This window comes from Staurois parvus, unplaced genomic scaffold (genome assembly GCF_062004578.1).
Source record: "Staurois parvus isolate SC_StPar_1 unplaced genomic scaffold, SC_StPar_1.0 ptg001302l, whole genome shotgun sequence".
Classification (NCBI taxonomy): Eukaryota; Metazoa; Chordata; class Amphibia; order Anura; family Ranidae; genus Staurois; species Staurois parvus.
The window spans coordinates 11,528,332-11,555,482 of NW_028319098.1; the positions used below are offsets into that span (position 1 = coordinate 11,528,332).

The 27,151-nt window shown below is 43.8% G+C and overlaps 1 protein-coding gene across 2 annotated transcripts in view; it reads left to right on the plus strand.

Moving 5' to 3' along the window:
- The window catches only part of TRPA1 (transient receptor potential cation channel subfamily A member 1), a 123,688-nt gene that overhangs the window by 4,421 nt on the left and 92,116 nt on the right, over nt 1-27,151 (plus strand). For both annotated transcript variants that reach the window (XM_089661044.1, XM_089661045.1), the window contains exons 2-3: nt 2,885-3,047; nt 25,654-25,829. In XM_089661044.1, coding sequence (XP_089517170.1) covers nt 2,885-3,047; nt 25,654-25,829 — 339 coding nt within the window. The remainder of the gene's footprint in view (nt 1-2,884; nt 3,048-25,653; nt 25,830-27,151) is intronic.

Below are 27,151 nucleotides of genomic sequence, written 5' to 3' on the forward strand. Positions count from 1 at the left end.
GAGGGTCTTGGAGGCAGGGGGTGGATCTGAGGAGTGGTTGGCTGCACTTTTGAGGGACCTCAGCCAATACCCAACAGGAGGCTTGGCAAGGGGCAGGACTACCTTAAAATGTGTTGGAGCCTGCTCGGTAGGAGCATTGTGTGGTGGTGGAAGAGGAGAGAGAATCAAGAAGATGTGAGGCTGGAGGAGGAAGGCTGCCAGGAGGCCTAGTGGGATGGGGCCTGCCTGAGAGCCAGGAGCTGGAAATGAGGAAAACTCAGGACTCACTGACCCCTGAGAGAGGACCACCTGCATGGCAGCAGCCATTCTGCAAGCGGTACAGGAAAGGATCTAAGTGAGTACACCTGCACCCCCCGGGCGGTTAGGGGAGGAAGCATTCTGGTGGGAAACCAGGTTAGCCCTCTGCTAGTGACTGTACACCTTACTTAAAGGAACAGGAGCCAGATCCCTTGCTCAAGAAGAAAGTCTCCAGATTGTTGGGTGAAGAGGAGTTTGTCTAGGGTCTGGGGTAGTACATCTGGAGCTGCTGGCTAGCACTCAACCAGGACTCTGTCAGAGAAAATAAGCTGTGAATAGGTCAGTAAGTTGTTCTCAAATTTTGGTTCCCTTGGGCATCCTATACACACCTTACTCCATCCAAGTTTAATCCCCTCAATAAAATAACAAAACATACACTCTAGGGCTGATTTCTGTCTTTGGATGAAAGCTTGTGTGGAAAATGCTAAATGGTTGGCTGTGCAGGACTATAGGGGGACCCAAAATTCAAGAGCAACCCTTAAGGGGGTAGTGCTAAACTATTCCAATCTCAAGTCTTATACTCCAGTCCAGTCTCAAGTCCTTAGGTTTCATCTGACACCCCTAAACTACAAATATCAAGAAAAAAATCAGCTTGTGTATTACCTTATTTGAGTGTTGTTGACTGTCCCAAGAAAATTGGGCACTGGAGGTGTATGGCATCACTACCTCTGCTCCATTCCATTAACACAAACATGTTCATTTGGGCCATCTGAACATACATATTTATGTGATGAACAGCCCACAGATCTAGCTATTAGAAACGCACTACCAGTGATTCAGTGCTAATAGATATTGGTTACACACAGAGTTAGACATTCTTCTCATTCACTAATCTGGTTTATGTGATGTCATAAAATGGTTCATGGCCTTATAGTTCTCCTCAGATCTGAAAAATCTTGAAAGTGTACTAAAATCACAAAGAGAAAAAGTGCCAAGTGTCATGTGCTTCTCTTTGAGCCACTCCATTGTTGCCTTGGCAGTATGTTTTGGGTCATTGTTATGCTGGAAGACCCATCTATAGTGTTCTGGCTGAGGGAAGAAGGTTCTCATTAAAGATGTTACAATACATGGCCAGCCCATTGGCCCTCAATGCGGCAAAGGTGGTCTCTACCTTTAGTAGAGAAACAGCCCTAAACCATAATGGTTCCACCTCCGTGCTTGACTATAGGGATGGTGTTCTTAGGGTCATAGTCATCATTTTTCATCCTCCAAACACGGAGAGTCGAGTTAATGCAAAAGAGCTAAATTTTGGTCTCATCTGACCACACCATGTTTTCTCATCTGTATTATCAATGATATGGCTGTGGAAAGGCTGGCTGGAGCTGTGTGAGGGTGCCATCTGTGTGAGATAGTCACCTAGTCAGGAAATGAATAGCCAATCGTGTTTTTTTTTTCAATACTGTCTTATTACTGTCTTATAAGTATATTTTCTAGCAATTTAAACCATTTTTCAACCAAATTTGGATTGCAAAAACAAATCTGTTTAATTCCTTTTGCTATAAAAAGCTGGTTGAAAGTGCTTAAAATTGCCTGAAAATTGCAGTGTATATGACCAGCAGCATACTGCTCAGCACCACACTGAATACCGTAAGTCTATTGTGTGCATAACAGATCTAATTGCAATACCACACTCAGAAAGTGATCCATGAGCAGAGTTTTAGGTGGTGTCCAGTCAATCCTCTGCTATCTGTGTATCACTAGAAATTTTCAGAACTGATTTAGGAGGACCATTCTGTTTGCATGCAATTGTTATACATTATCTAAATTCCAAAGTCAAGGTAATGAAAAGACTCATTTGAAAAGCAAATAAAGATAGTATTTAAGGACAGATATTGACTAGCTAGTTGCAAATTTTAAACAGCAAGGGTGACACAGCATTTACAGATCTGTGATTTAACATCTAGAGCAGCCTTTCTAAACCTTTTTCAGGTCCCAGGGAAGCATGTTCAATGCTTCCCTGGCTGTAGAAATGATAAATAAAAACTAAAGAGTGTGGCACTCTTGGGTTTTTAACACCCAGGGTAAAGAATGATTTTATAAACTACCTCTATATTTTATACAACAAAATTATATTCAACAATACAATTGAAATGAATATTAACAGAAAAAAACATAGGCACAAATGTGGTGCCCCCTGCCGTTAGTAGTCAGTGTAGAAGTTAATCCTTACATTGATGGTCACTGCCAGGGGCGGACTGACAACTCATGGGGCCCCTGGGCAATAGGGGATCATGGGGCCCCTGTGTCCTTGCCCAAACTCAAAAAAGCCTATGAAAAAGGTACCAGGGGCATCTCATGGGGCCCCCTACTGGCCCCGGGCCCTCGGGCAGTGCCCGAGTTTCCAAATGGTCAGTCCGCCCCTGGTCACTGCTCAGAGGACCCCTATCAACCTCAGCAGAAACCCTAGTTTCATTGTATCCTGGATGAGAAAAACTGGTGTGCTGGTTATATCCACTGGTGTGGATATAAAATCAGCTTTGCATTTCAAATAAAAGCATACTTGTATTAAATGTAGACAATGTATATTGTTGTCATATCCTAAATACTAATTGAGAGATGGTTAATTGGCATTATTGTTTTAATTCAGCTCGTTCAGGAGGGTCATGTGTCTCGTGTGCAGAGTTTTATCCTGAAGAACCCATCATGTCTGATGGCCAGAAATGATATTGAGGCCACTCCACTACATTACGCTGCAAAATATGGACACTTGGAAATCGTGTTCATGATAGTCAATGAGGGTACTGATGAAGGTAAAATATCACTCTGGGTGGTAAAAGTGAGAAAGTAATATGTATAATATCTATAAAAGAACACAAAATTGTTCCCTAGGTTATTAAATGGCACAGGTTACAGTTTTTAAGTATTTTGCACTTACAAAGACTTTTAAAGAAGAACTCTAACCTATGCCATTTAATGAACCCATAAAGAAGTTTTCCACAATCCAATTGTGCAATGATTCCCTATAATGTTTGTCAATACTGTGTCATCTAACAAAGACTTTAAATCTGGTTTGTTTTTTTTTTTTTATTTTTTTAAAAGAGACTTTATTAGGTTTTATCTTATACACACATGAACCAACGATAAAAGTTATACAGTATACGTAGCGTAGCAACATGTCAAAGCAGGTAACAAAATCCAAAAATACCAATTGTTCTCATAACGAATATGCAAAAGCCCCAAGAGAGACAAAGAGAAAAACAAAGATGTGTAGGAATAAAAGATTTACTTATGGAAAGGGAGACATCGCACGAAGTGTCGAAATGTAAGGGCTTAGGAGTAATGTATCCAGGTTGTTAAGAAGATACGAGTCAAAACATGCAAAGGTGGGGCGTGGTCTGCCGCGGCTGGATGATGGCCGCTTAGAGTGAGAGCTCCCGCCGGCCGGATCCCTCTACACCGCCTTACGGAGGAGCGGGGTGAGTGAGTGCTGTCTCACTATGGGGAAGTCGGACCGGACATCAGCCGGTGCCCGATCACGATCCCCACGGAGCCAGGGAATGCAGGGGCGGCATATACAGGAGCTCTTCCGCTCCCAGCAGCAGAGGGAAAGGCCGCAGTCATCTCCTTCTCCCTCTGCATCCCCCTCGCCCCCTCCCTCTGCTGCCGCTGATGTAACAGCTCCCTCCTGCTCTGCCTTGTCGGCTGCTCCGGACACAGTGCCACACCATGACATCCATCCTGCATCCCAATCCCTGTCCTTAAGGGATCTTCATGCAGTGGCAGCAGACATCAAGGCCACCCTGTCTGCCACGCTCACTAATGCCCTAGGAGATTTAAGGGAGGATATAAGGGCCATGGGCTCACGCATGGAGCAGGTGGAATCCACCTCCAGGCAAAACAAATCTGCCATTTTAGACATACACCAAAAATCAGTGAGGCACACTTCTACTATCAGAGAACTTTGCAGACATGTTGAGGATCTAGACAACCGTGGCCGCAGACATAACATTAGAATACGTGGTCTCCCAGAATCAGTGGAAACTAACGATATCCCCAATGCGGTAATGGCCATATTTAATGACCTCCTTGGTCGCCCGCCAGCAACCCCAATTGACATCGAACGTGTACACAGAGCGACCCGCCCTAGGAGGGGAGACGCAGACCCACCCAGGGATGTCATTTGTTGCCTTGTAAGTTTCCCGCTCAAAGAGGATATCCTCAGATGTGCTAGAGGCAGAAGGCATCTTTCATATGAAGGCGCAGACTTACAACTGTTTCAAGACTTATCCAGCATTACCCTACAACAACGCCGTGCATTACGTCCCCTTCTGGACGTGCTCCGATCACGTAACATCACTTATAGATGGAGGTTCCCGTTCTGCCTCTCTGTACAAGCTAACGGACAATCATGCAACCTGAGATCCCCTGAAGAATTGCCATTGTTTTGTTCCTCCCTGGACATACCTTTGATTGACCTACCTGACTGGTACAGCTCCATAAGATTGCCACCAGTTCAGGGCCCGGGATCGGTGGACAGTGCTATGGATTGGCATGCTCAATCTAACCGTAGAGGTCGGATGCCTCCGACGACTCCTCCGAGACTCCCCACAGGGGGCGCAACAGCCATCCTCAGCCCGACGGCCTCTCCTGCACATAGGAAGCCGCGGCGCGAAATCTAATAGTCCGGAATCCACATACAGCAATACCTTTCCGGCGCATGTTTTCGCCAGGTTTCTATATTTGGCCAATTCCACGAACGCTTTCTTACAGTTTTGCCACGAAAGTTCCAGTTACCTCTTTGTGCACTGATCAATGCCTGTTGAACTTACACTTTGCGACACATACCTCTTCTCCACCAGGATGACATCCTCTGCTCTACAGAACTTACATACAGTTATGGCCCTGTATACACTTAAAGGGCCTCCTCACTTCTCCCTACATGATATGGGAACGGACATTGACCGTATGCAAACCGGTTTCACCCCCCACATTGGGGAACAGTTTTTTTTTTTTTTGGATCCATCCAGGTCATCGTTCAAACACACTCAGCTTCCTTTGGCAGTCTCTCCGCCCCCCGCTGTTTCTTGACCTGCGCCTCTTCACAGCCTCCTGGGCCCTCTGACCATCCGTCTGCATTCTGGAAGACTTCCATCCTTCAGCTCCGTCCTTATGGTATTAAATGAGCTTCAATCTTACGTCCCTGAAGATGTCCTGCGGCCTGCAAGAGACTGCTCAGTATTACGCTGTTCGCTCCCCCTACACCTTGGACTGCCCGGCACATCTTGGTCCTTCGGATGACGCCTCTGCCTGATCTGTAATGTATTCTCTTTGTGGGATTGTGTCAGTGACCTAATTTCTCTCTTGGGGGGCGGTTTGAGGGGATATGGTTACTGTATGCTGGGATGGGCAGTAGCGTTATAGGGGTTGGTAGCGGCAATTACTGTACATGGAGTTTGGCTGTGTGGATGAGCATCGCCTCCCTCTGCCACTAGATAGTTCACCCGGATTTGAGTCCTCCTTTTTTCTCTCCGGGTTGTCCTTACCTACTACTTTGACTGACGAGGTTAACCTGAGGACTATCACGCCCTCGATTACCCTCGTACACATCCCCCTTTCGCCTCCTCGTCCCCTTTACTATGCTGAACTGGGAGAGGTGATGCCCGCCCCCCCTGCTACTCGGAGGATTCAGAGGTCATTTTGTTCTATGGGTGTGTGGGGTTTTTTTTTTTTTTTTTTTTTTTTTTTTTTTTTTTTTATATGTTCTTGTAGGTGTATGTGTACATGTATGTATATGTGTATATATATATATGCATATCAGCTAGCTCATTTCAGATTATAAGCTTGCATGCCTGGTTTTGATCCTAAGAAGCTTAGTCGCTCACCGGTGGTTGCTTAGGGGTTTCTGTGTGTTAAGCCTGTTATGACACGATTTCACATGTTTTGCTGTTGATGTCTAATTTTCCTTACGCCTTATGATACGGTTTGCCTGTAATATTTGTGAGGGCCCCTCACTACTCTACTCATATTGCTGAGTCCCTAACCGGTCTTGATCTCACACTAGTATAGGCTATCCTGGTTTGTAAGCGTCCGCGCACTTTTTCTACACATAGTGTACTGTTGCTCCTCGTTTTGCGACCCCCCCAGTCATATTGCGCCTATGCCCCTTCTCCCAGTTCTCACCCTTTGAGCGTTACGTTACATTTCTTTCCCCGCAGAGGACAGGTGGTCATTTTCTGGTTATTTAATCTATAGGACTCCCGACACTATTTGCACCCTTCGTACCCCGCATCCTTCCTTTTTCCCTCTACATCATTGCTCACAGAGGGATGCCGGCCGGCAATGGTTCACTTCCTAGTTCTACGTCGACTTTGACCCCCACACAGTGAGCTCAGTGAGCTTATACTGATTCCTCTATTCGGCTACGATTATTATATCTTTTCTGGTCTCTCTCCCTTTTTTTTTTCTCGCGCTTCTCTCTTTTTCTTCCTGAACTTCCTTTCCCTTTTTTTTTTTTTTTTTTTTTTTTTCTCACGTGGAACAGCGGGTCTGTTCCCCAAGCCGTCTATTACCTACTTTCCTCTTTTTCCTTTTCTTGTTCTCATACGTCTGTTTTCTTTTTCTTTCTCCTTCTACTTCCCCCCCCCCCCCTTTTTTTTTTTTTTTTTTTTTTTTTTTTTTTTTTCCCCTTCTCCCCTCCTCCTTCCCCCCCCCTCCTGATCCGTAGTACACCGTTACATCTGACTTAGACGACACTAGATAGCAATCATGCTCTCTTCCACCTCAATGGCGGGTCATTTGTCTTTGAAAATCCTCTCACTAAATGTAAAGGGATTGAACACACCGGAAAAACGTTCCATGCTTCTCTCCTATTTACATAAACAGAAAGCAGATGTGGTCTTTCTGCAAGAGACGCACTTTCGACAAGACTCCATTCCCAAGTTATATAATTTCCACTTTCCTACGGTCCTCCATGCCACTAACCCTCTAGCTAAATCAAAGGGGGTGGCCATATTGTTCGCCAGGCACCTTCCGTTCCAAATAGCAGATTCCCTGGCGGACCCCGAAGGTAGATATTTGCTTATAAAGGGAGTCTTTGCCAACAGACCAATCACACTTGCTAACGTATATGCGCCCAATATTAAACAGGTCCCTTTTATGCGTTCACTTACCTCCACTTTAGCTGCTTTTCAATCAGGGATGCTGATATTGGGAGGTGATTTGAATGTACCTTTGAGCCCCCTGATAGATTCCTCTTCGGGATGTTCTTTTTTGCCTTACAAGGCTCTGAAGCAAATACGCATACAACTTCAGCTCTTGCAACTACACGACTCCTGGCGTATCCTCAACCCTACCGTCAAAGACTACACTTTTTTCTCTCCGCCACACAACAAATACTCTAGGATAGACTACTTTTTTCTGTCGCAATCAGATCTTCCATTCCTCCATGCTGCTACCATAGAACCGATGACTCTCTCAGATCACCATCCCATCACTATGTCTCTCCGGTTCCCCACTGCTCACTCACGCTCAACATATTGGCGTCTGGATGCTTCCCTTCTAGCGGACGCTGCTATTGAACAAGAGATCCGCTCTCAGTTGATTGAATATTTCTCTTTGAATAGCTCATCGGACACCTCTCCCCTCACGCAGTGGGAAGCTCATAAGTGTGTTATACGGGGTATCCTCATGGCTACTGCGTCGAGACGTAAGAGAGCCAAGCAGGAGCGCCTGAGACTCCTCACAGACAGGATTCACTCCTTGGAGAGAGCACATAAGCGGACTCTGGCTGCGTCGACCCTTGCAGACCTTACAAATACTCGCTCACAACTTCTTACGGAATTGGGTAAGGTTGTTAGGAAAAAATACATTCTTTCTCAAAAACTGTACTACGAATTCGCAAATAAGAGCGGGAAATTTCTAGCTAGAGCGCTTCGTGAGAAACGAGCCAGCATGACGGTACATAAAATCAGGGGCTCTGATGGCACCGAGGCTACATCTGACCCCGATATTGCCTCCCACTTTGAACGCTTCTATAGAGATTTATACAATCTTTCTCCGGAACGTCCCCCTATACATACAGACAGGTCCAGAACCTCCTTGATCTCCGAATTCCTTCGCCTTTACGGTCCTGCGGCCCTCTCCGAAGATCTGGTTCAGGCTATGGAAGGGGACCTGACCCTAACTGAGCTTCAGTCCGCGACAAAACAGATGAAACCGGGTAAGAGTCCGGGCCCTGATGGTTTTACAGTAGCTTACTATAAATCTTTCCTGGATATCCTGAGTGTCCCATTTCTTTTGGCTTTCAATACTCTCTCTCATCCTTCCCGATCGCAAAACCGCCTTTTGGAGGCTCACATCACAGTTATCCCTAAGAGTGGGAAAGATACCACACAGGTCTCTAATTACAGACCCATTTCCTTGCTGAATGTGGACATCAAGTTATTTGCGAAGATCATCGCTAATCGTCTTCTTCCCCTGCTCCCCTCCCTGATTGACCTAGACCAAGTGGGTTTTGTCCCTGGGAGAGAAGCAAGGGACAATACCATTAAGGCCCTTAACCTTAATCATTGGCTCCATAAGTCTAACTCTCCTGGTTTTTTTCTCTCCCTGGATGCAGAAAAGGCCTTCGATAGGATTGCGTGGGACTTCTTGAAGGCATCTCTAGTAGCACTGGGTTTAGGTGAGAAGATGCTTAACTTCATAATGGCCCTATACTCCGATCCGACAGCTCGAGTGAGGGTGAACGGTCATTTATCGAATTCCTTTCATCTAAGGAATGGCACACGGCAAGGATGCCCCCTCTCTCCGCTCCTGTTTGTCCTCTCCCTTGAACCTTTGCTACGGAAAATTCGCTCGAATTCCGATATCAAGGGGATTAGGGTAGCGGACAAAGACTACAAGCTCGCAGCCTACGCAGACGATATTCTCCTATTTCTTGCTGATCCTCACATCACCTTGCCCAACCTACTGAAGGATTTTGCCCTCTTCAGATTCTTATCGAATTTTAAAATTAACTTCTCCAAGTCGGCTGCCCTTAACATTACCCTGCCTGCTGAGCTTGTCTCCTCCTGTGAGCTCCAATTCCCATTCCATTGGGAAAAGGAATCCTTAACCTATCTCGGTATTCAGCTTACCCGTAATCTGGACGACCTCTATGTGAAAAATTTCCTTCCCGCTCTGCGCTCTCTGCAGGAAGACCTTAATAAATGGCATCGTCCTTCCTTCTCTTGGTTTGGAAGGGCAGCAATAATCAAAATGAATATACTTCCTCGCCTTCTATATCTCTTCCAAACATTGCCAATTCATTTGCCCCTTGTCTTTTTTATATCGTGCAAAAGACTTTGCTCATCATTCCTTTGGCATCATAAGCGTCCGCGCATTGCTTTCTCCCAAATGACCCTTCCTAAGCTTAGAGGTGGAATTGGCTTCCCTGACCTTCACCGCTACTACTGGGCATGTCACCTTTCCCGGGTAGTTGATTGGCACGTTCACACTGCCTCCAAGGACTGGATATATATAGAAGATGCATGCTCACCCTTACCCCTGGCATCGATTCCTTGGCTTCTGCCGCAGCACACGCCTCATACCCTTCTCACTCACCCTTTAGTGGGGCCTACCTTAAAAACTTTTCGCTTGGCTTGTAAATTTGCATCCATCTCCGAAACACCCAACCCGTTAACCTCTATTCGTCTCAATCCTGCTTTCCCTCCAGGAATGCACAAGGACTTCTTACTGAAATTTTGGCCGCATAAACAGATCTTGGTGAAACATTTTCTCCACAAAGGCAAGGTGAAAACACTCAGAGAACTGACTGAAAGTCTAGGTGTCCGCGATTTCCCTTTTTGGGTATATTTTCAGATTAGACACTATCTGCTTTCACAGAAACCCCCGTTCGACTGGGGCCGTTCTCTTACCCCTTTTGAAACTATCTGCGCTAAAGCTGAACCACGAAAGCACCTGATCTCGGAGATCTATCCCCTCCTACTGGAGAATCGGACTTATGACTCCCTCCCATCATGTCGAGCGTGGAATAGAGATCTTGAAACTAACCTATTGGACTTAGACTGGGACCGGGTATTTAAGCATTCCCATAAATGCTCCCTCAACGTCTCGACTCAGGAAAATGGCTACAAAATAGCCTCGAGATGGTACCGAACCCCTTGGAAAATTCATCGGTTCAACCCCGCTTTCCCCAACAGTTGTTGGAGATGTGGGACCTCAGATGGATCATTCCTTCACATCTGGTGGTCTTGCTCTGTTCTGCAACCGTTTTGGCAAGAAGTACACAGGCTAGTGGTGTCTGTAACTACCTTGCCTGTGGATTTCTCTCCGGCTCAATTCCTCCTTCATCACTCTTCCCTTTCCGGGGGGCAGTATTTCAAATCCTTAGCTATGCACATGATCAATGCAGCCAGACTCTGCATCCCTGTTCTGTGGGGTTCCACACGCCCTCCTTCTATACGCGATTGGCTCACCCGAGTGGGTAAAACGGCAGTTATGGAAGAACTGATTGCGACTGCACTTGATACCCCTACGAAATTTTCCCACACTTGGGCCTGTTGGACTCATTTCCTGACCACCCCTGCATATCAGTCTCTTATGGACCAACCTGTTTGACTTGACTTAGGTTCCCTACTGTTGTAACTCAGTTGTATTTGACCCGATGGTGGTCAACATACTCCTCCTCCTTCGTGTACATCCCACATTTATTTGCAACTAAGGTTAATTTAGACTTCTACCGCACCTGATATGACCTGTATTGATGATCCAATAATTTTTTGCAGTCACCCCCTCCCTCACTCCCTTCTACCCATATGTTTCCCTCCCCCCCCCCCCCCCCTTTTTTTTTTTTTTTTTTTTTTTTTTTCTTCTCTTCCCCTTTTCTTTCTCTTTCTTTCCTTCGCGCTTCTCTCCTTCCTCTTTTTTTTCTCCTCTCTTATGCTTGTACAAGCTCCAGATAATTATTCCGCAGAGCATTAGGCATGATGTCAACATCTTATCTCCTTTCCCATTAGCGATTTCCATGACTATCTACTCCCATATACGCTCTCCGCCACCTCCACTATCTCAAACCTGTAGTTTGGACTTCTGCTTAGATATTGTACGCACCTTCCTTTCCTCCATAGCACCATACTTTGAGACATTACTGTAGAATGCCTGGTGCCTTCTTGCTCTATTCGTTTGACAAGCACACTGGAATATTGCAGGCACAACCTTGTCGTGGTTTTACTCATCCAATTTGTTCATTTCTGCTTTGGATTTCATGCTCTTCTGTATGATATATGTTTTGCCACATGACCTATGTTCAACCCGTTTGAAATTTTATTCTGTCTTGTATCAATCTGTGTGTTTTGTTTTCAATAAACACCTCTTTTTTGGAAAAAAAAAACATGCAAAGGTATAATTCTAGAGAGACAAGCAGATATATTCCATGTTAGCCAATAGTCAAATGACCAGGAGGAGGGTCAACGTGCATATGGATAGGAAGTGGGAACAAAAACAGAAAACATAGAATAAAGAATAGAGATTAGACCGTAGGGAAATAAGGAGAAAGAAAATTGAGAAAACAAGTCTAGAAAGAAATAGACCATCATGAAAAACAAAGATAAAGAAAGAAAGAAAGAAAGAAAGAAAGAAAGGAAAGAGGGAGAAGTAGAAGACTTAGGAATGTATTGCCTAGGTTCAGAGGCCAGATGACCGGAAGAACATGTCAGTAGCAAGAAACAGCTCGACAGTGTGTGGAGGTGTAGATGGGCTAGTATGGGGACAGTTCCCTAAGAGTCATCAAAGAAGCGAAGTTGTGAAAGAAAGAGAGTAGAAGAAAAGTGAAAACTGAATCCAAGGTGGAAGGAGGGTAGATTGTCAAAGGTCCAAGAAGGCCCAGAAAGTATAATTCAAACAGTCAGATTACCCCTAATACGAGCAATACATAATGCATCAGGAATATCCCAGAGGCTACATTAGGACCAGGCTAGAAATCCATGTGAGGGGTGCTGAGACTCCGAGGAAGGGAGTATTCTTGAAACATATTGACCCCACTTGCGGTTGAACTTTTCCTCTCCTGGAGTAGATGGGGAGTTATGAATGCTGAGCCGCTCCAAACGAAGTAGAGAGTGTAAGTCCAATTTGACATCCGAAATGGTTGGCGGGCAGTTGGAGGCCCATTTTTTTAAAATTGACCTTCTCGCTGCCATCAGGCAGGTGGAGAGCCACGGTTTGGCAGTTCTGAGCAGAGCAATGTGCTGATGTGAAGCAGCAGTTACGGGAACATCCAGGTTTCCAAAAAGAAGGAGCAGTGGGTCTCTAGGTAGCGGGAGAGCAGTAACGAAGAGTATAAAGTTCAAGAGTTGGGACCAGAAATTAGAGATCGAGGGACAACTCCAAAACCTGTGGTGGAGGGATGGCTTATATGAGCCACAAAGCGGACACGCAGAGATCGTTGGGTCCGATCTTGAGTACAAACAAGGCATATAGGCATGATGCATAATTTTAAATTGCTGCTCCCGCCAAAATTCGTTCGTGTTGAACGCACAGGTAGTGTTAAAGCCTGCAAGTATTTGTTCCGCAGTGAAAACATTGTCGAAGTCCCGCAACCATGTTTTGATGGAGGTAGAGGAGTCCAACGGTGTAGCATATTGCAAGGACAATTGATTATATATGTTAGATATGTTATACTTCTGGTTCCTCACAAGAACCTCTATCATAGTCGTGCAAAAACGGGTGGACTTATCCTGAGCTATGGATTTCACAAAATTCCTGACTTGTAAAATATACAAAAAATGATGGGAAGGTAGTTCAAACGAGCCAAGAATTTGTTGAAACGGAAGGGGAGAACCTGATGCACCATCATACAATTGGTTCACAAGTCTAAGACCCTGGTTATACCACAAATCGTAGGCTGCATGTTGTTGAGAGACAGAGAAGGAAGGATTGTGATGTATGGGAAGAAAGCGAGATATCCAGGGAGAAACTCCTAGTCTACGTCTGACCTCCCTCCAAGTGAAGAGTGTATCCCGTATGAGTGGATTATGTTTAAGATGAACCGGTATTGAGTTGGAGTTAGAATGTAATAGGGCCGACAGGTCGAACGGACTCACCATGGCTGATTCAAGTAAGTAATTGGAGAACATGGACGCTTGGGATAACCAATCTATACACACCCGTAAAATACAAGATAAATTATAGAGCCGGATGTTGGGGAGGCCCAGGCCGCCCTCACATCTAGGGAGAAACAGCTTGTGTATAGCTATACGCGGGCGACGCCCTCTCCATAGGAAGCTGGAAATCCCCTTGTTTAACTTGACTATATCCGTGCGTTTGAGCAGAAGAGGGATAGTTTGGAGAGGGTATAAAAGCTTCGGAAAGCTTGTCATCTTGAAGAGATGGGCTCTACCCATGAGGGATAATGGTAGGTCTTTCCACACTTCCAATTCCGCTAAAATTTTTTGAATAACTGGCGAAAAGTTAAGAGAATAAAGGGACGAAGCCAATTTCCCAATTTTAATACCCAGATAGGTAATGTAACGTGTATTGATTTTAAAGAGGGAGTCGCAGGCCCAATCTGGAAGTCGGGCGTGGTATAGGGGAAGGACCTCACTTTTTGCAAAATTAATACGAAGACCCGAGCAACACCGAAAGTCTGCAAAAACTTTCTGAATATATGGCAGATCTAGTGACGGGTTGGATGTGAATATTAATATGTCGTCTGCAAATAAAGCTAGGCGAAGGTCTTGTTGAGCAACTTGAACGCCATGAAGTTGTGACTGAAAAAGCAGGAAGCGGGCTAAGGGTTCCAATGCTAAATTGAAAAGCAAGGGAGATAGTGGACAGCCTTGCCTTGTTCCTTTATGTAGTAGAAAAGAGTTAGATATTTTTCCCGCGGCTACTATCTGAGCCGTTGGGGCAGAATACATAGCCTGAATTAACTGTATAAACGAACCGGAAAAGCCGAATTTAGAGAGTACTAGTTGAAGCCATTGAAAACTAACGTTATCGAAGGCTTTTTCAGCATCGAGAGAAATAATCGCTAAATCCTGAAGGGGGTTATTTTTAGCCTGATGCAGAACTGTAAGCACTTTGCGGATATTAGACGTGGCCGATCGACCCTTTATAAAACCTGCTTGAGAAGGGTGAATGATAGAGGGTAAAATAATGGCCAAACGGTTAGCTATGATCTTAGAAAGGATCTTTGCATCTAGGTTAAGGAGGGAAATGGGACGATACGATCCAGGATCAGAAGGGTCTTTACCTTTTTTTGCTATTAGTTTAATGTGGGCTTGCGAAGCCGATGGGAGATATACCCCGCTCTCCTGGATGGACTGATAAACTAGCTGGAGAGTAGGAGACAGAGTTTTGTCCATTAGTTTAAAAAATTCAGAGGTGTACCCATCTGGACCTGGAGCTTTACCATTAGCTAGAGATCTAATAGCTAGACAAATATCCGCCTGTGAAATAGGGGCATTTAGAGATTGCAGTGCTATTGGATCTATTTGGGGCAAATTTACACTTTCCAGAAAGGACTGTGCTCGTGCCTGGTCAATAGGATCCGGCCCGTACAAGTCTGCATAAAAGTTTTCCAAAATAGATATAATCTCTTCCTGAGATTGTTTAAGTGCCCCCTGGGAGTCTTTAAGAGAGGTGAATTGCGTAGGGGTGAAAGGCTTCCTACACATGCGCGCCAGCAGTTTGCCTGGTTTATTACCAAACCTGTGATATTGTAAGTCAAGGTGTGAGTGATGTAATGCTTCCTGAGCAGCCGCCCAGGTATCAAATTGGGTTTTAGCGTCCGCCCAAGCTTTTCTGTTGTCCTGCGTATTAGAGTCCGCCATTTTTCTTTGAGTCAGTCTAAGAAGGTTACTAGCTTCAGTGAAATTACGTGAAATTCTTTTTTTATAAGCGGACGTAAAAGCGATGATTTTGCCGCGTAACACAGCCTTCCCTGCATCCCAAAACAAATTTGGATTAGAGACATGGACAGCATTCGTAATTTGAAAGTCTGCCCAGGTGTCCTGTAATAGTTTGGAGAGCTCCTGATTATTCGCCAGAAACGAGGGGAAACGCCATATCCTAGGATGTGGCGTAGGGTCTAGAAAGTTTATAGTAATAGAGATTGGAGAGTGATCTGATATGGCTATGTCATGTATGGTAGATGATACAACATGTTGCAGTAGAACGGAATTACAAAAGGTATAATCTATTCTAGATAAAGAATGATGAACAGGGGAATAGAAAGTGTAATCTTTGCCGTCCGGATGGGTTAAGCGCCATATATCGGTAATTTGCATTGCTTCAGCGAAGCTACATAACAAAGTAGGTGTGAGACGGGGAAACTGAGGGGAGCGAGGGCCACGGTCTACATTCTGCGATTTATCCTCCTGCTCTTGCATAACAGAATTAAAGTCCCCTCCCACGACGAGCGGCTTGTGAACATATGCCGCCAGCCGTGAAGAGAGGGCCTGGAAAACCTGCCTCGTCGGGGAATTGGGTGCGTAAAAACTAGTAAGAACCAATTCTTGGGTTCCGAGTTTGATATGAGCTGCTATGAAACGGCCTTCAGTATCAGCATCCATAGCGACTAATTCCGGATTAAGCCGTTTGTGAATAAGAATAAGTACCCCTGCTTTATTATTTAGGGAAGAGGAGCCGAAAACATGACCCACCCATAGTTTACGCATGCGGATAAAGTCAGATTGGGTAAGGTGAGTTTCTTGGAGCAAAGCTATATCCGCACGCAAGCGCCGTAGATGTCGTAGAACCGCCATGCGTTTGTGAGGGGACCTGAGACCCTTGACATTCCAAGAGAAAATACGTGTCATCTTAACTGATGTGCTTGATATGATAGAAGGATAATCATTTTACCCATTAGAAATGTACGCATAATGAACACTGCTTCGCTAGACAATTGGGGGTGATTAGAAACCGGTCTCAGAGGACGGGGGAGTTCTCCCAAGAAATAAAGTTGGAGAAGAAAAGAAAAGCGAGAGAGAAAGGCGAGAACAAGATCAAGGGCCCTAATAGAGCCCAACAAAAAGTCAAAACATACAATATACCAATACAGTATACAGGACTTCACGTCATTCCGCATGCTGTTTCCACCAATACCAGCGTGACCGGGAGTATATGGGAGAAGAGCCTGCCCCAGGGGCCAGTGTATAATTGTTGGGATGGGAGAGGGCCTCCCTCAAATTTATTCCCATCAGCGGCTCCAGCATCTCCCCCCCCCCAGCACCGCTGAAATAGGGAACCAGGCACATGCAGGAGTAGGGAAGTATAAATTCAAGCAGAAATATGATTTACACAATAATGTTGAAGCAGGTGAGCGTGAGAGAACGCCGCACCATCAGATAATATATATATATATAACATTACAAGTTGAACAACCAATAAAACTCAGACTTTGGAAAGTATGTGCATTGCAATAGAAAGCAATAGAAACCAAGCAAAAAATGAAAAACAGTCACATCCGTACCAATCGGGCCAGGAGAGAAGCTTAAAGCTAATATGTAGAGACCAATGGCCTCTTATACCTTCAAGGCGGGCGAGATTTGGAAGACGCTGGGTTTGTGCGTTGACGCTTAGGTGGGTCTTTGCGAGGACTACGTTGATCTCTAGGGCCAGAATTCCTGCCCGCAATACGCGTCGACGGATCCCCGTCATTTAGATGATCTTGGAGGTATTGGTGGGCTTCTTCAGGGTGGACGAAAGATTTGGATTCCCCGGATGGTGCATTGAAACGTAACGTAGCCGGATACGCTAATGTGAATTTTATACCTTTCTGGTGAAGAGTGGCGCAGACTTGCTGAAACGCTTTCCGTTTACGTGATACTTCCTGTGAATAGTCCGCAAATATTAATAATTTGTGACCCTCAATTTGTAGAGAATGGGAATTACGAAAAGAGGTGAGGATCGCCATGCGATCAGCATAGTTGAGATAGCGGACAATCACCGAACGTGGTACCCGGCGTTCGTTAGATGGGGGCCCCAGGCGATGAGCTCTCTCTACCTGACAGGAGGAGGATAGACCCAAAGCTGCAGGGATTCGTGCTGAGCAGAGATCGGGAAGAGAACCTGTATTAAAAGATTCTGGGAGACCCACGATGCGTAAGTTATTTCTACGTGATCGATTTTCCAGATCGTCGATTTTATCCAATATATTTTGCTGCATACGATTGGATTGTGACGTAACTGCTTGTATGGAATGGACTTCATCTTCTAAGTCAGATAAGCGCTGCTCAGCCACAGTTAACCGTTTAGAATGTTCGCCCAAATCTATTCGCAGCTGTTCAATGCCCTGGCTTACAGCCTTATCCACAGCCTGTGTGATATTTGGGAGCAAAATTGAAGAAACTGCCTGGGCTATTTTTATATATTGCTCAGAAGAGCTATCAGTGCCTGATGTGAGTGGAGAGGCAGTGAGGATGGTGGGGAGAGGTGCAGACATACCTGCTCCCACGTTGTGATCTCCCTCTGTGCCTGTGTCCATGCTGTGACAGGCAGCTTCGGCGGCCATCTTGGCTGCAGGAGGGGGAGAGCCGCACCCCTCCGCCCCAGCAGCCGACTCGTGGCCGGACTGCATCGGGAGAAGATACCGCTCCATGCTGGGGCCGCCGCGGGATGTGAGGAGGCACCCCAAAGCCAAGATGCGGGGGTCCCCGAGGCAGATGGCAGATGTTATAAGGGCGGGTTCCCGGGAGCCGCGGGTCCCGCTAGTCACAGCATCCGGCGCCGGAACCGGAAGTAAATCTGGTTTGTTTTAATGGTTGTGCAGTCAATTCTTCCCGATCTTGGTAATTATCGCTAGCTAGATGAATTAGACCAGTGTTTCCCAACCTTCTTTTAGTCAAAGCACCCTTTAAAATTATGAACAATCTCGAGGCACCCCAGTCTAATTTTAAAAACTAAACTAATAGTTTTACATAATGCAGCAGCATCCAAACAGGTAGGACACCCAACATTAGAGATGATTTATTCTTCCAAAGCAGAGGTAGACATGTTTGAAATTCAACATGGGTGAAAACCATGGCTACGTTTTATAGATACAGTAGAGGAGTGAGTGTACTGTAGCCACCCTAGGACAGATGGTGTGTTATATGCAGAAAAAAAGCAAGAGTTTTATTAATTATATTGCAATGCTAGGATTTGAATGTAATTTAAGGTACTTTTGAGCAAACATGGAATATGCTATTTAAATAGACTCAGTAGGGACACAGACTGCTTGAATTGTTTTATATATTTGTCTTGCATCGCTTTGAATCTTTCTACCCCATGCTTCAATCCCAGTGGCTACTGGTGACCTGTAACTTACTGTTTTGGATTGTTTGAACATGTAATCCAGAGAGTCCTACGTTCCCAAGATGAAACCAGAAGGGCACATTGTACTCTAATATGCACATTCAAAGTATACATGAAAAGGAAAAAAAACTCATGCCAATACCTATGTGATCAAATCAGAGTGGCCATAAACACCAAATTGTGTTGCTACAACCTCAAAAGTAAAACTAAATGAATAGTGCTGCGCTACTCCTAACAATGTATCCTAATGTATCCTAAGATACATTATTGACTTGTGATTTATCTATGGTGCTCAGTAGGGTTTTTATTATTAGCAATATTTTAATTTTTATGATACATTGCTTTGGAATATATTGTATCTATATTTTTTTCACTTGTTATGGATTATCAGTTGTTTTCTAATTTTGATTACTGTTTGTCAATTCATATCAGAGCTTTGTTAGTGGCTCTGTCGGGTGATTACTTTTGCTTTTTGAAGTCTATGAATATATGTTAGGAGTAGTAGAGCACTATTCATTTAGTTTTACATTCAAAGTATAAACACCGCAGAACAACCCCTTCTAAATATGCAGGTTTGATCATTAAAAAGGAACTGGGTTCACCTCCAACCCACCTAACGCTACAGTATCCTGGAAGTGGGAGTTTTAGACCACAGAAGTAAGTAGATGCAGTCTTATCTAGAGGATCTCTAAAATTTATGAAAACTTGAAAATGTGAAATACAGTATACCACTATATTGCATCAACAGTTGGCTGGGTCTTACATGTGCCATGGATTTGCTCATTAGTGTTCCATTTTAATGTACAACTGATTCCTGTGTGCATTAGATATGTTGACTGTAATGATACTTTTTCCTTCTTATGAAAATCAAGAAATCAACAAAGAGAAGCTGGAGTTACACTTTTAAAGTGGTTTCTAAAGGCTGAAGTTTTTTTTACCTTAATGCAATCTCTGCCTTAAGAGTGTGTACTCTCCAGCGCTCAAGGAGTCAATTGCCAAAGGAAGGCCAGGGGAACCAGGGCAAAAGGTGGTGTAAGCATTTCGGGGACGCAGCCCTCCTCAGAATGGGAAATCAACAACTGGAAAAAGAGCAAAGAGGTGGTGCAAACACCTAGTGCATGATCCAAGGTTTATTGAAAAGTAGTGTTGTAGTGGTATGTTTTCGTCTTATCTACTTTTCAGTAAACCTTGGAGAATGCACCAGGTGTTTGTGCCACTGGTTTTCTCTTTTTCCATTATCTGCCTTAAGGTACAAAGCCTTCTGAGTGCAGCCCCCCCACCCCCATATACTGAGCCCAGTCTTGCTCCAGCGCTGTGCACGACTGCAGCGGCTCTCTCTGTCCTCTCCCTCCTCCATTGGCTTCTGATGCTTTCAATCACAGCCAATAAAGAGAGATCAGGGGGAAGGGCCGAGCTGTGCTCTGTATGTCAATGGACACACAGCTTGCTATGGGGGAACTCAGTGGAGAAAGGAACCAAGAGCACCAGGGGGGACCCAAGAACAGGAGGATCGGGGCTGCCCTGTGCAAAACTATTGCACAGGGCAGAAAAGTATGATATGTGTGTTGTTGTTTTTTTAAATGTAGGTTTACAATCACTTTAAGTTCATAATTCATAATAAGTTTAATTTCAAAGATATCAAGCATTTTTCAAATCAAACATTTTTCAAGACAATCAGTTCTTTTTGGTGTTCTGTTATCTGTCAATTAAACTTTATGCATATGTTAAATGATAGAGTGTTAGAGTACTGATGATGAGACAATTTCTTATTGCACTGAGATATTGGGGCTGTATGATTTTAGCACAGGACCTACCAGGAAAGGGTTAAAAGGTGTAAGGGATTAATATGGGTATTCGGTTAGTCATAAAGGTGCAGTGGAAGGCGGAAGGTGATTAAATGTAAATGGCTCCCATTAGTGGTTAGGCCAAGTGTTAGTGTTGTGATTGGTTATAAAACTGGCTAAAGGTAAATATGAGTTGTAGGGAGAGGGGGCTGTGGCAGAGAATTGTTAAAGGCTAATGTTTATCCTTCAAGTGTTAAATGTTCAGGTAGTGAAGGGTTTAATTGTTTGGGGGGTGCTTTGGTAATGTAGATATTGTTTTGTTTATAACCTAGGGGAAGGGGGACTGCACATTTTTCACTCTACCAATGCTAAATGAATCAAGACAACAGGACAGTTAAAAATCTATTATTTGCTAATGTTCAAAGTGAAAATAAACAGTAGCTACAGCCAATGACCCAAAAATTGTATTAGTCACATTGAAAATTGAGCCAAAGATGTGTTTCCCTGAGAGCACGGCTTAACCATATTTCTGAAGATAAGAAAGTGTTTGTCTTCCTGTTTGAACTAGAGATACATATTATTCTCAGAGAGGGAAGCCAACAGCTGTCATTCACATGAGGTATTTTTATGGATGGCCTTTAAAATAATAAATGTATGCAACCAACAAAGATAGAGAAGTATGGCAGGATAATTAAATGGCAACCAGTTAATAAACTTAAAATTTGATTAAGACCCTAAATTAGAGCTGGTTACTAGCTATTCAAGATCTTCAAAAATGTTTCAAAGTCATTCTAGGTTAAAGGATAAGTTCAAATTTTAGAACAAAAATAGAAAATGCAGATTTCTGGTGTCGGTCTCCTGCAGATCTGTCAGTATATCTGCTTGTTCGTACAGGATGTATGAGCAAGCAGTTATACTGACAGAAAGAATGAATGAACTACCACGGCTCTTCAAAGTGCCCTGGTAGTTCATTGAGGACTACAAGCTGACAGCTGCTACGGCTGTCGGGACTTGTAGTCTCTCATTTACAGATGACTGTGAATAAGTGATGCGGCTGTGTGGTCAGAGCTCCACACAGCCATCTATTTTAAAAATTTGACAGCTAGTAAGGGGGGAGAAGATTCCCCCGCTACCTGTCAAAGCAGGGATCGAAAATATCAGGTGCCGGTCTGATCGTAACATGTTACACCCTAAATATAACATGTTACGAAAGGTGAACTTATGCTTTAAACAGAAACATAGAAGTTTTGAACTTTCCTCCTCGTTTGAGGCCATGTCCCCATGTTTCGTATATCTTAGATAGAGGAGCCTGCAACTGTAAATATGGACAAAAGGAACCCTAAAAAATGGATTAAAAGCTCTATATACTCCTTTGGGCTAATTTACTACATTTCTATGAAGAGCTTAGTGTACATAAAAAATCAGGGTCACACAAGTGAAAAAATATCCAGGCTAATGTTAGCCTGTAAATATTGAAACTATTCTAAAATCATAAAGTCCACTCAATGAATCAAAATCTTAATTGCTTGTAATCCAGTGAAACAAGAATCCAGAGAGCATCTAAATGTAAATGTCTCTCTCACTGATTCCCGTGTCATCAGTTACATTCAGTCCTCAAGACAAGTTCCAGTATGGTTAACACATATGAGGAAATTCTTAGTATTGGCATTTTAACTACTCGCCCTCCTGAGGATTTATTCCCTTTCCTGACCAGGCCATTTTTTGTGCTACGGCGCTGCGTTACTTTCAACTGACAATTGCACGGTCATGCAACGCTGCACCCAAATGAAATTTACGTCCTTTTTTTCCCAAAAATGTAACTTTCTTTCGGTGGTATTTGATTTCCTGTGCATTTTTTATTTTGTGCGCTATAATAAAAAGACAGAAAATTTTGAGAAGAAAACTGTCAGGAATGGACTGGCCAGCAATGGTGGGACTCACCTGCCTTTTGATCTGCAGTACCAGGGCTGGCCAGCGGGTGCTCCCAGCAATCAGAGACTCAACCTTTCAGCCAGCTAACACCTGGAACTGATGATGCTGGGGTATTTAAGGGATGGCCAGACCCACAGACTCTGCCTTGGTGTTGTGTTTGTCCTGGGTGCTGTATCTGTCCTGCATCCTGTTTCTGTCCCTCTGCCTGACCCTCTGTACTACGCTGCTTGTTACCTGTTTTGATCCCTGGCTTGTGACCCTGACCATCCCTCTGCCTGACCCTCTGTACTACGCTGCTTGCTACCTGCTGAACCTGGCCTGTGACCCCGACCATTCTCTGCTTGCTCCCCCTGTACCTACCTGCCCAATTGATATTGACCCGGCCTGCCTGACGACGCTTGCTTGCATGTACTGTTATCTGTGGGTGATTGGTTGGGTTTGTTTGCACTGTATTATGTTTAGTATTGCACTGCGTTTATGTTTGTATGGTTAGTGTTAATAAATTGTATTGTTTATCACATATCTGAAGTCTGCGTTTCCCTGCATCAGTCACACACCTCTGGTCATACCTGGGAGCCCTGACAAAAACAATATTTTTGACTTTTTGCTATTAAACATGTCCAGTAAGAAAAATAAAATTTCGTCATAAATTTAGGCCATAATGTATTCTGCTACATGTCTTTGCTGAAAAAAAAAATCCCAATATGTGTAAATTAATTTGTTTACGTCAAAGTTATAGTGTTTACAAATGGTGGTATATCTACTGGGATTTTTTTATTTTATTTTTTATTTTAACTAGTAACAGTGGCGATCAGCAACTTATAGTGGGACTGCGGCAGGCACTCTGACACTGGGGGGAACTGACTTTGTGTCACTGACATCCCCAGTGACACCAATACAGTGATCAGTGCTAAAAAAAAAAAGCACTGACACTGTACTAATGGCAATGGGCAGGAAGGGGTTAACATGAGGGGCAATCAAAGGGTTAACTGTGTTCTGTTTTACTTGAGTCTGTGTGCTGCACTGTAAGCACTGTAAGCACTGTAAGTTCTCCTCCCCATCCGAGATGCTCGTCAATCACCGGACATTGGCGAGTAATGACCTGCCAGGACCCGGTGATTGACAGCCGCGACCGTGAATGGCGGCATGGGAAGGGGCGAGTGCGCCCCCTACCCGGAAATGCAAAATCATATATATATATACACGTGATTTTGCGCATTCAGGCTGCCCTGTGGCAGTATTTCTGCTAAAGGGTGGTCGGGAAGCGTTAAAACAAACATAAAAAGGCTTTAAATGTGAGAGACAAAGCAAAACCTGTATCGGATGTGTTTATGAATAGCTCTATTGCATCAAAAGAATGCCTTCTTAGATCACTCTATCACCAACAAGAGGGACTGAGTTTGGTGCAGTACAGTTATCCATGGATGAAAAATTGAGACACAGGTATCCTCTGATCCTCTGTGTATTTCAGGGATTTATTTTCAGATTTTGAGTCCTCAGTATGTTATTAACCCTTATCCACTGATCAGCAAGCACTGTATCACGTCCCATACACTGAAAACTTTTCTACTGACAATTCACCAAATCCACTTCCTGAATTCTGTCAACCAGGTTCTAAAATCAGGATGCAACCATATTTAAACTCCAGGCAAACAGCTAAACACACTGATTAAATGAATACTGTATATCAGGTCTTTTTACCTGTACAAGGACTTGCACTTCTGTCCATTCATTCTTGAACAATAACGAAGGTAGACATTCTTTCACCCAGGGCAAAGATTCGCTTTGGTGACCCCCCTTCTCTGAAGAGGACAGTGTCAGTAGGGCAGAGGTTGGTGTCACTAGGGCAGTGGACAGTGTCAGTAGGGCAGAGGTTGGTGTCAGTAGGTCAGTGGATGGTGTCAGTAGTTTTTTTTTATTTTTATTATTTTATTATTTGTTTTCAATTTCATTATTTTTTTAAATTACAAAAAAAATGTAAGTTAGGGGCTTTGGTCAAATATCAGGGGTCTAAACAGACCCCTGATGTCTTACTTTTGAGACAGAGAAAAGGGACTGAGGACAAATTCCCTAGTCCTTTTCTCTGCGGCTTCAGATGAAGTGGACAGTGGACAGTGCTCTGTGCTGAGCTGCTTCCTGTTCATTCACAAGCTGAAACATAGTAATTACTGTTTATTGTGCTTCAGTTATGAACAAACACAGTGAGTGATCAGGATCAATCACTCACTGTGTTCATTCAGAAAAGAAGGGGTTGGTAAATGACATATTTATCAACCCCTTCCCCACTGTCTTTCCTGAAACATTTCCCAAAGCAGTGGGTCTGAGAAGAGAGGAGGGGAGCCAGCAGTGCTGTGGGGTGGGGGGGGGGCAAGGGAAAACAGGAGGGCAGGCAGCAGAAGGAAAGGGAACCTGGAGAGAAGAGGAGAGGCGTAGTGGAACCCTGTTCCTGAGATTTACAGAGTTCTGCCACAAACACAGCACAACTCTGTCTGGCAGGGCAGGAAACCGATTGTTTCTCGATAATACATAGATGTAATCATTGCATATAAGTAAATCTGACTTGCTATAAAACATCCCTGATGTATAAAACATTGCTGAAGGGTGGTGACTGTGTGATTTCTGTAAGTACGTGTATTAATTTTCTATTTGATTTTTATGGATATCATCTTCTAGATTCAGGCTATAAGCATGACCACTACTTCTCTTCAAAACAGAAGCATTGCTCATTGGCTCTAAGGCACCTCCCCCAACCCGTCATCTTTCAATCTTTGAATTTCAAATGTTTTTTGGGCAATAGAGGCTCTGGGGTTTGACATTTGAAAGAAGAAGTAGGCTTTGTGCTAGTAGGAGGCAGAATTCAGGTCCCCATGTAGAGCCTGGGTCTAAGATCCAAATAGATCCACAAGGACTGGTATGAAGACACGGATGTTACCTTAGACATCTTTTACACCAGGTTAAGTTGGTCTTAAGGTACTTGAAGGCCCATGTTATCTGGTGGACACAGCTGAAAACATTAAGATTCCCTGGCCAGTATATTTACAGGATCAGAAAAAGGTAGTTTTGGAAGACTGGGCTACTGATAAGCATAGGAATTTGCAATTAGAACAAGCTAAATGCAAGAATGATATTTAAAGAGATCATACATTGCAGAAAGAATTCAACTGCTTTATCTGAATGGCAGATTTTCATGTTTAGCTGAAGTCTTTAAACATTTTTTATTTATTGTGATGAAAGCCTTTCTGACAGAAAATGATACCATGGGGCTAATATGTATAAAGTATTTTTGTATACACCATACAAATTCCTTATAAAAAAAAGCTTGTATTTGCCACCAGTTTTACATGCCCACAATAAGCATTGTTATATATCCAGCAATAAAATATGTACTAATTGTCTCATTTGTTTGCAGTTCTCAATGCTCAGGATGAAAAAGGAGGTACAGCGCTGCATTGGGCTATATTTAAAAACCAGGTGGACAGTGCCAGAATTCTTTTAAGTAGAGGAGCTAACCCGAACCTGTTGAACTTTTATAGGCTGGCTCCACTTCACTTGGCCATTCAAATGCATCATAACTGTATAGTGGAGGTAAGGAATACTCAAGGCCACCAACATGAATTCATGTTTAGTACCCGATGACTGCATTGAGCAGTACCATCCATCAAGATGCATATGCAATAGGATGTTATAACTGTTCTTAGAATAGGCAGCATTTGCAAAACCAAAGTTACCACAATTTACATAAACCAATGGCCTGTATATACAATACAAGGCTGTACCAAGAGTAATGCGGGCTTAATATTCTTCTTTTTTTCATTGCAGTGCAGGCTGTTTGACACCCACAGAAGTCTACAGAATGTTTACATAAATGACACCACTGACAAGAGCAATGTCTTGACATAGGTTCCTCTTATCAATTATGTCATCTCCGTAAACTTTCTATAGCCTTCTTTGGATGTTGGACAGCCTGCGCCCCTCCTTTGTCAACAACTCAATAAATAAAAAGTTATGTCCATGTGTACATTGTTTTGGTACATAGTTACAGAGTTAGTCTGGCTGAAAAAAGACAAAAGTCCATCCAGTTCAACCATTAAAAAAAAGTCATATTCCTACACCCACAGTTGATCCAGAGGAAGGCAACCCCCCCCCCCCCCCAGCAAACCATGATCCAATTTGCTTCTGTAGGAGAAAAAATTCCTTCCTGATCCCTGAGAGGCAATCCCAGGATCAACTTTACCTATACATGTTCGTATCCAGTTATATTCTGTGTATCTAAGAAAGAATCCAGGCCTTTTTTAAAGCAATCCACTGAGCTGGCCAGAAGCAGCTACTGAGGGAGTCTATTCCACATTTTCACAGCTCTCACTGTGAAGAAACTTTTCTGTGTTTGGACATTAAATTTCTTTTCCTCCAGACATAAAGAGTGCCCCTTATCCTCTGTGTTGACCTCAGGGTGAATAACTCTACAACAGGGGCGGACTGACCATTTGGAAACTCGGGCATCGCCCGAGGCCCGGGGTCAGTAGGGGGCCCCATGAGATGCCCCTGGTACCTTTTTTATAGGCTTTTTTGAGTTTGGACAAGGACACAAGGGCCCCATGATCCCCTATTGCCCGGGGGCCCCATGAGTTGTCAGTCCGCCCCTGCTCTACACCGAGTTCACTGTATGAACCACTGATGTATTTATACTTGTTGATTATATCCCCCCTTAATCTCCTCTTCTCAAGAGAGAATAAATTCATTTCCTCTAATCTTTCCTCATAGCTGATCTCCTCCATGCCTCTTATCAGTTTGGTTGCCCTTCTCTGTACTTTCTCAAGTTCACCAATATTCTTTTTGTGAATTGGTGCCCAAAACTGAACTGCATATTCCAGATGAGGTCTTACTAATGATTTGTACAGGGGTAAAAT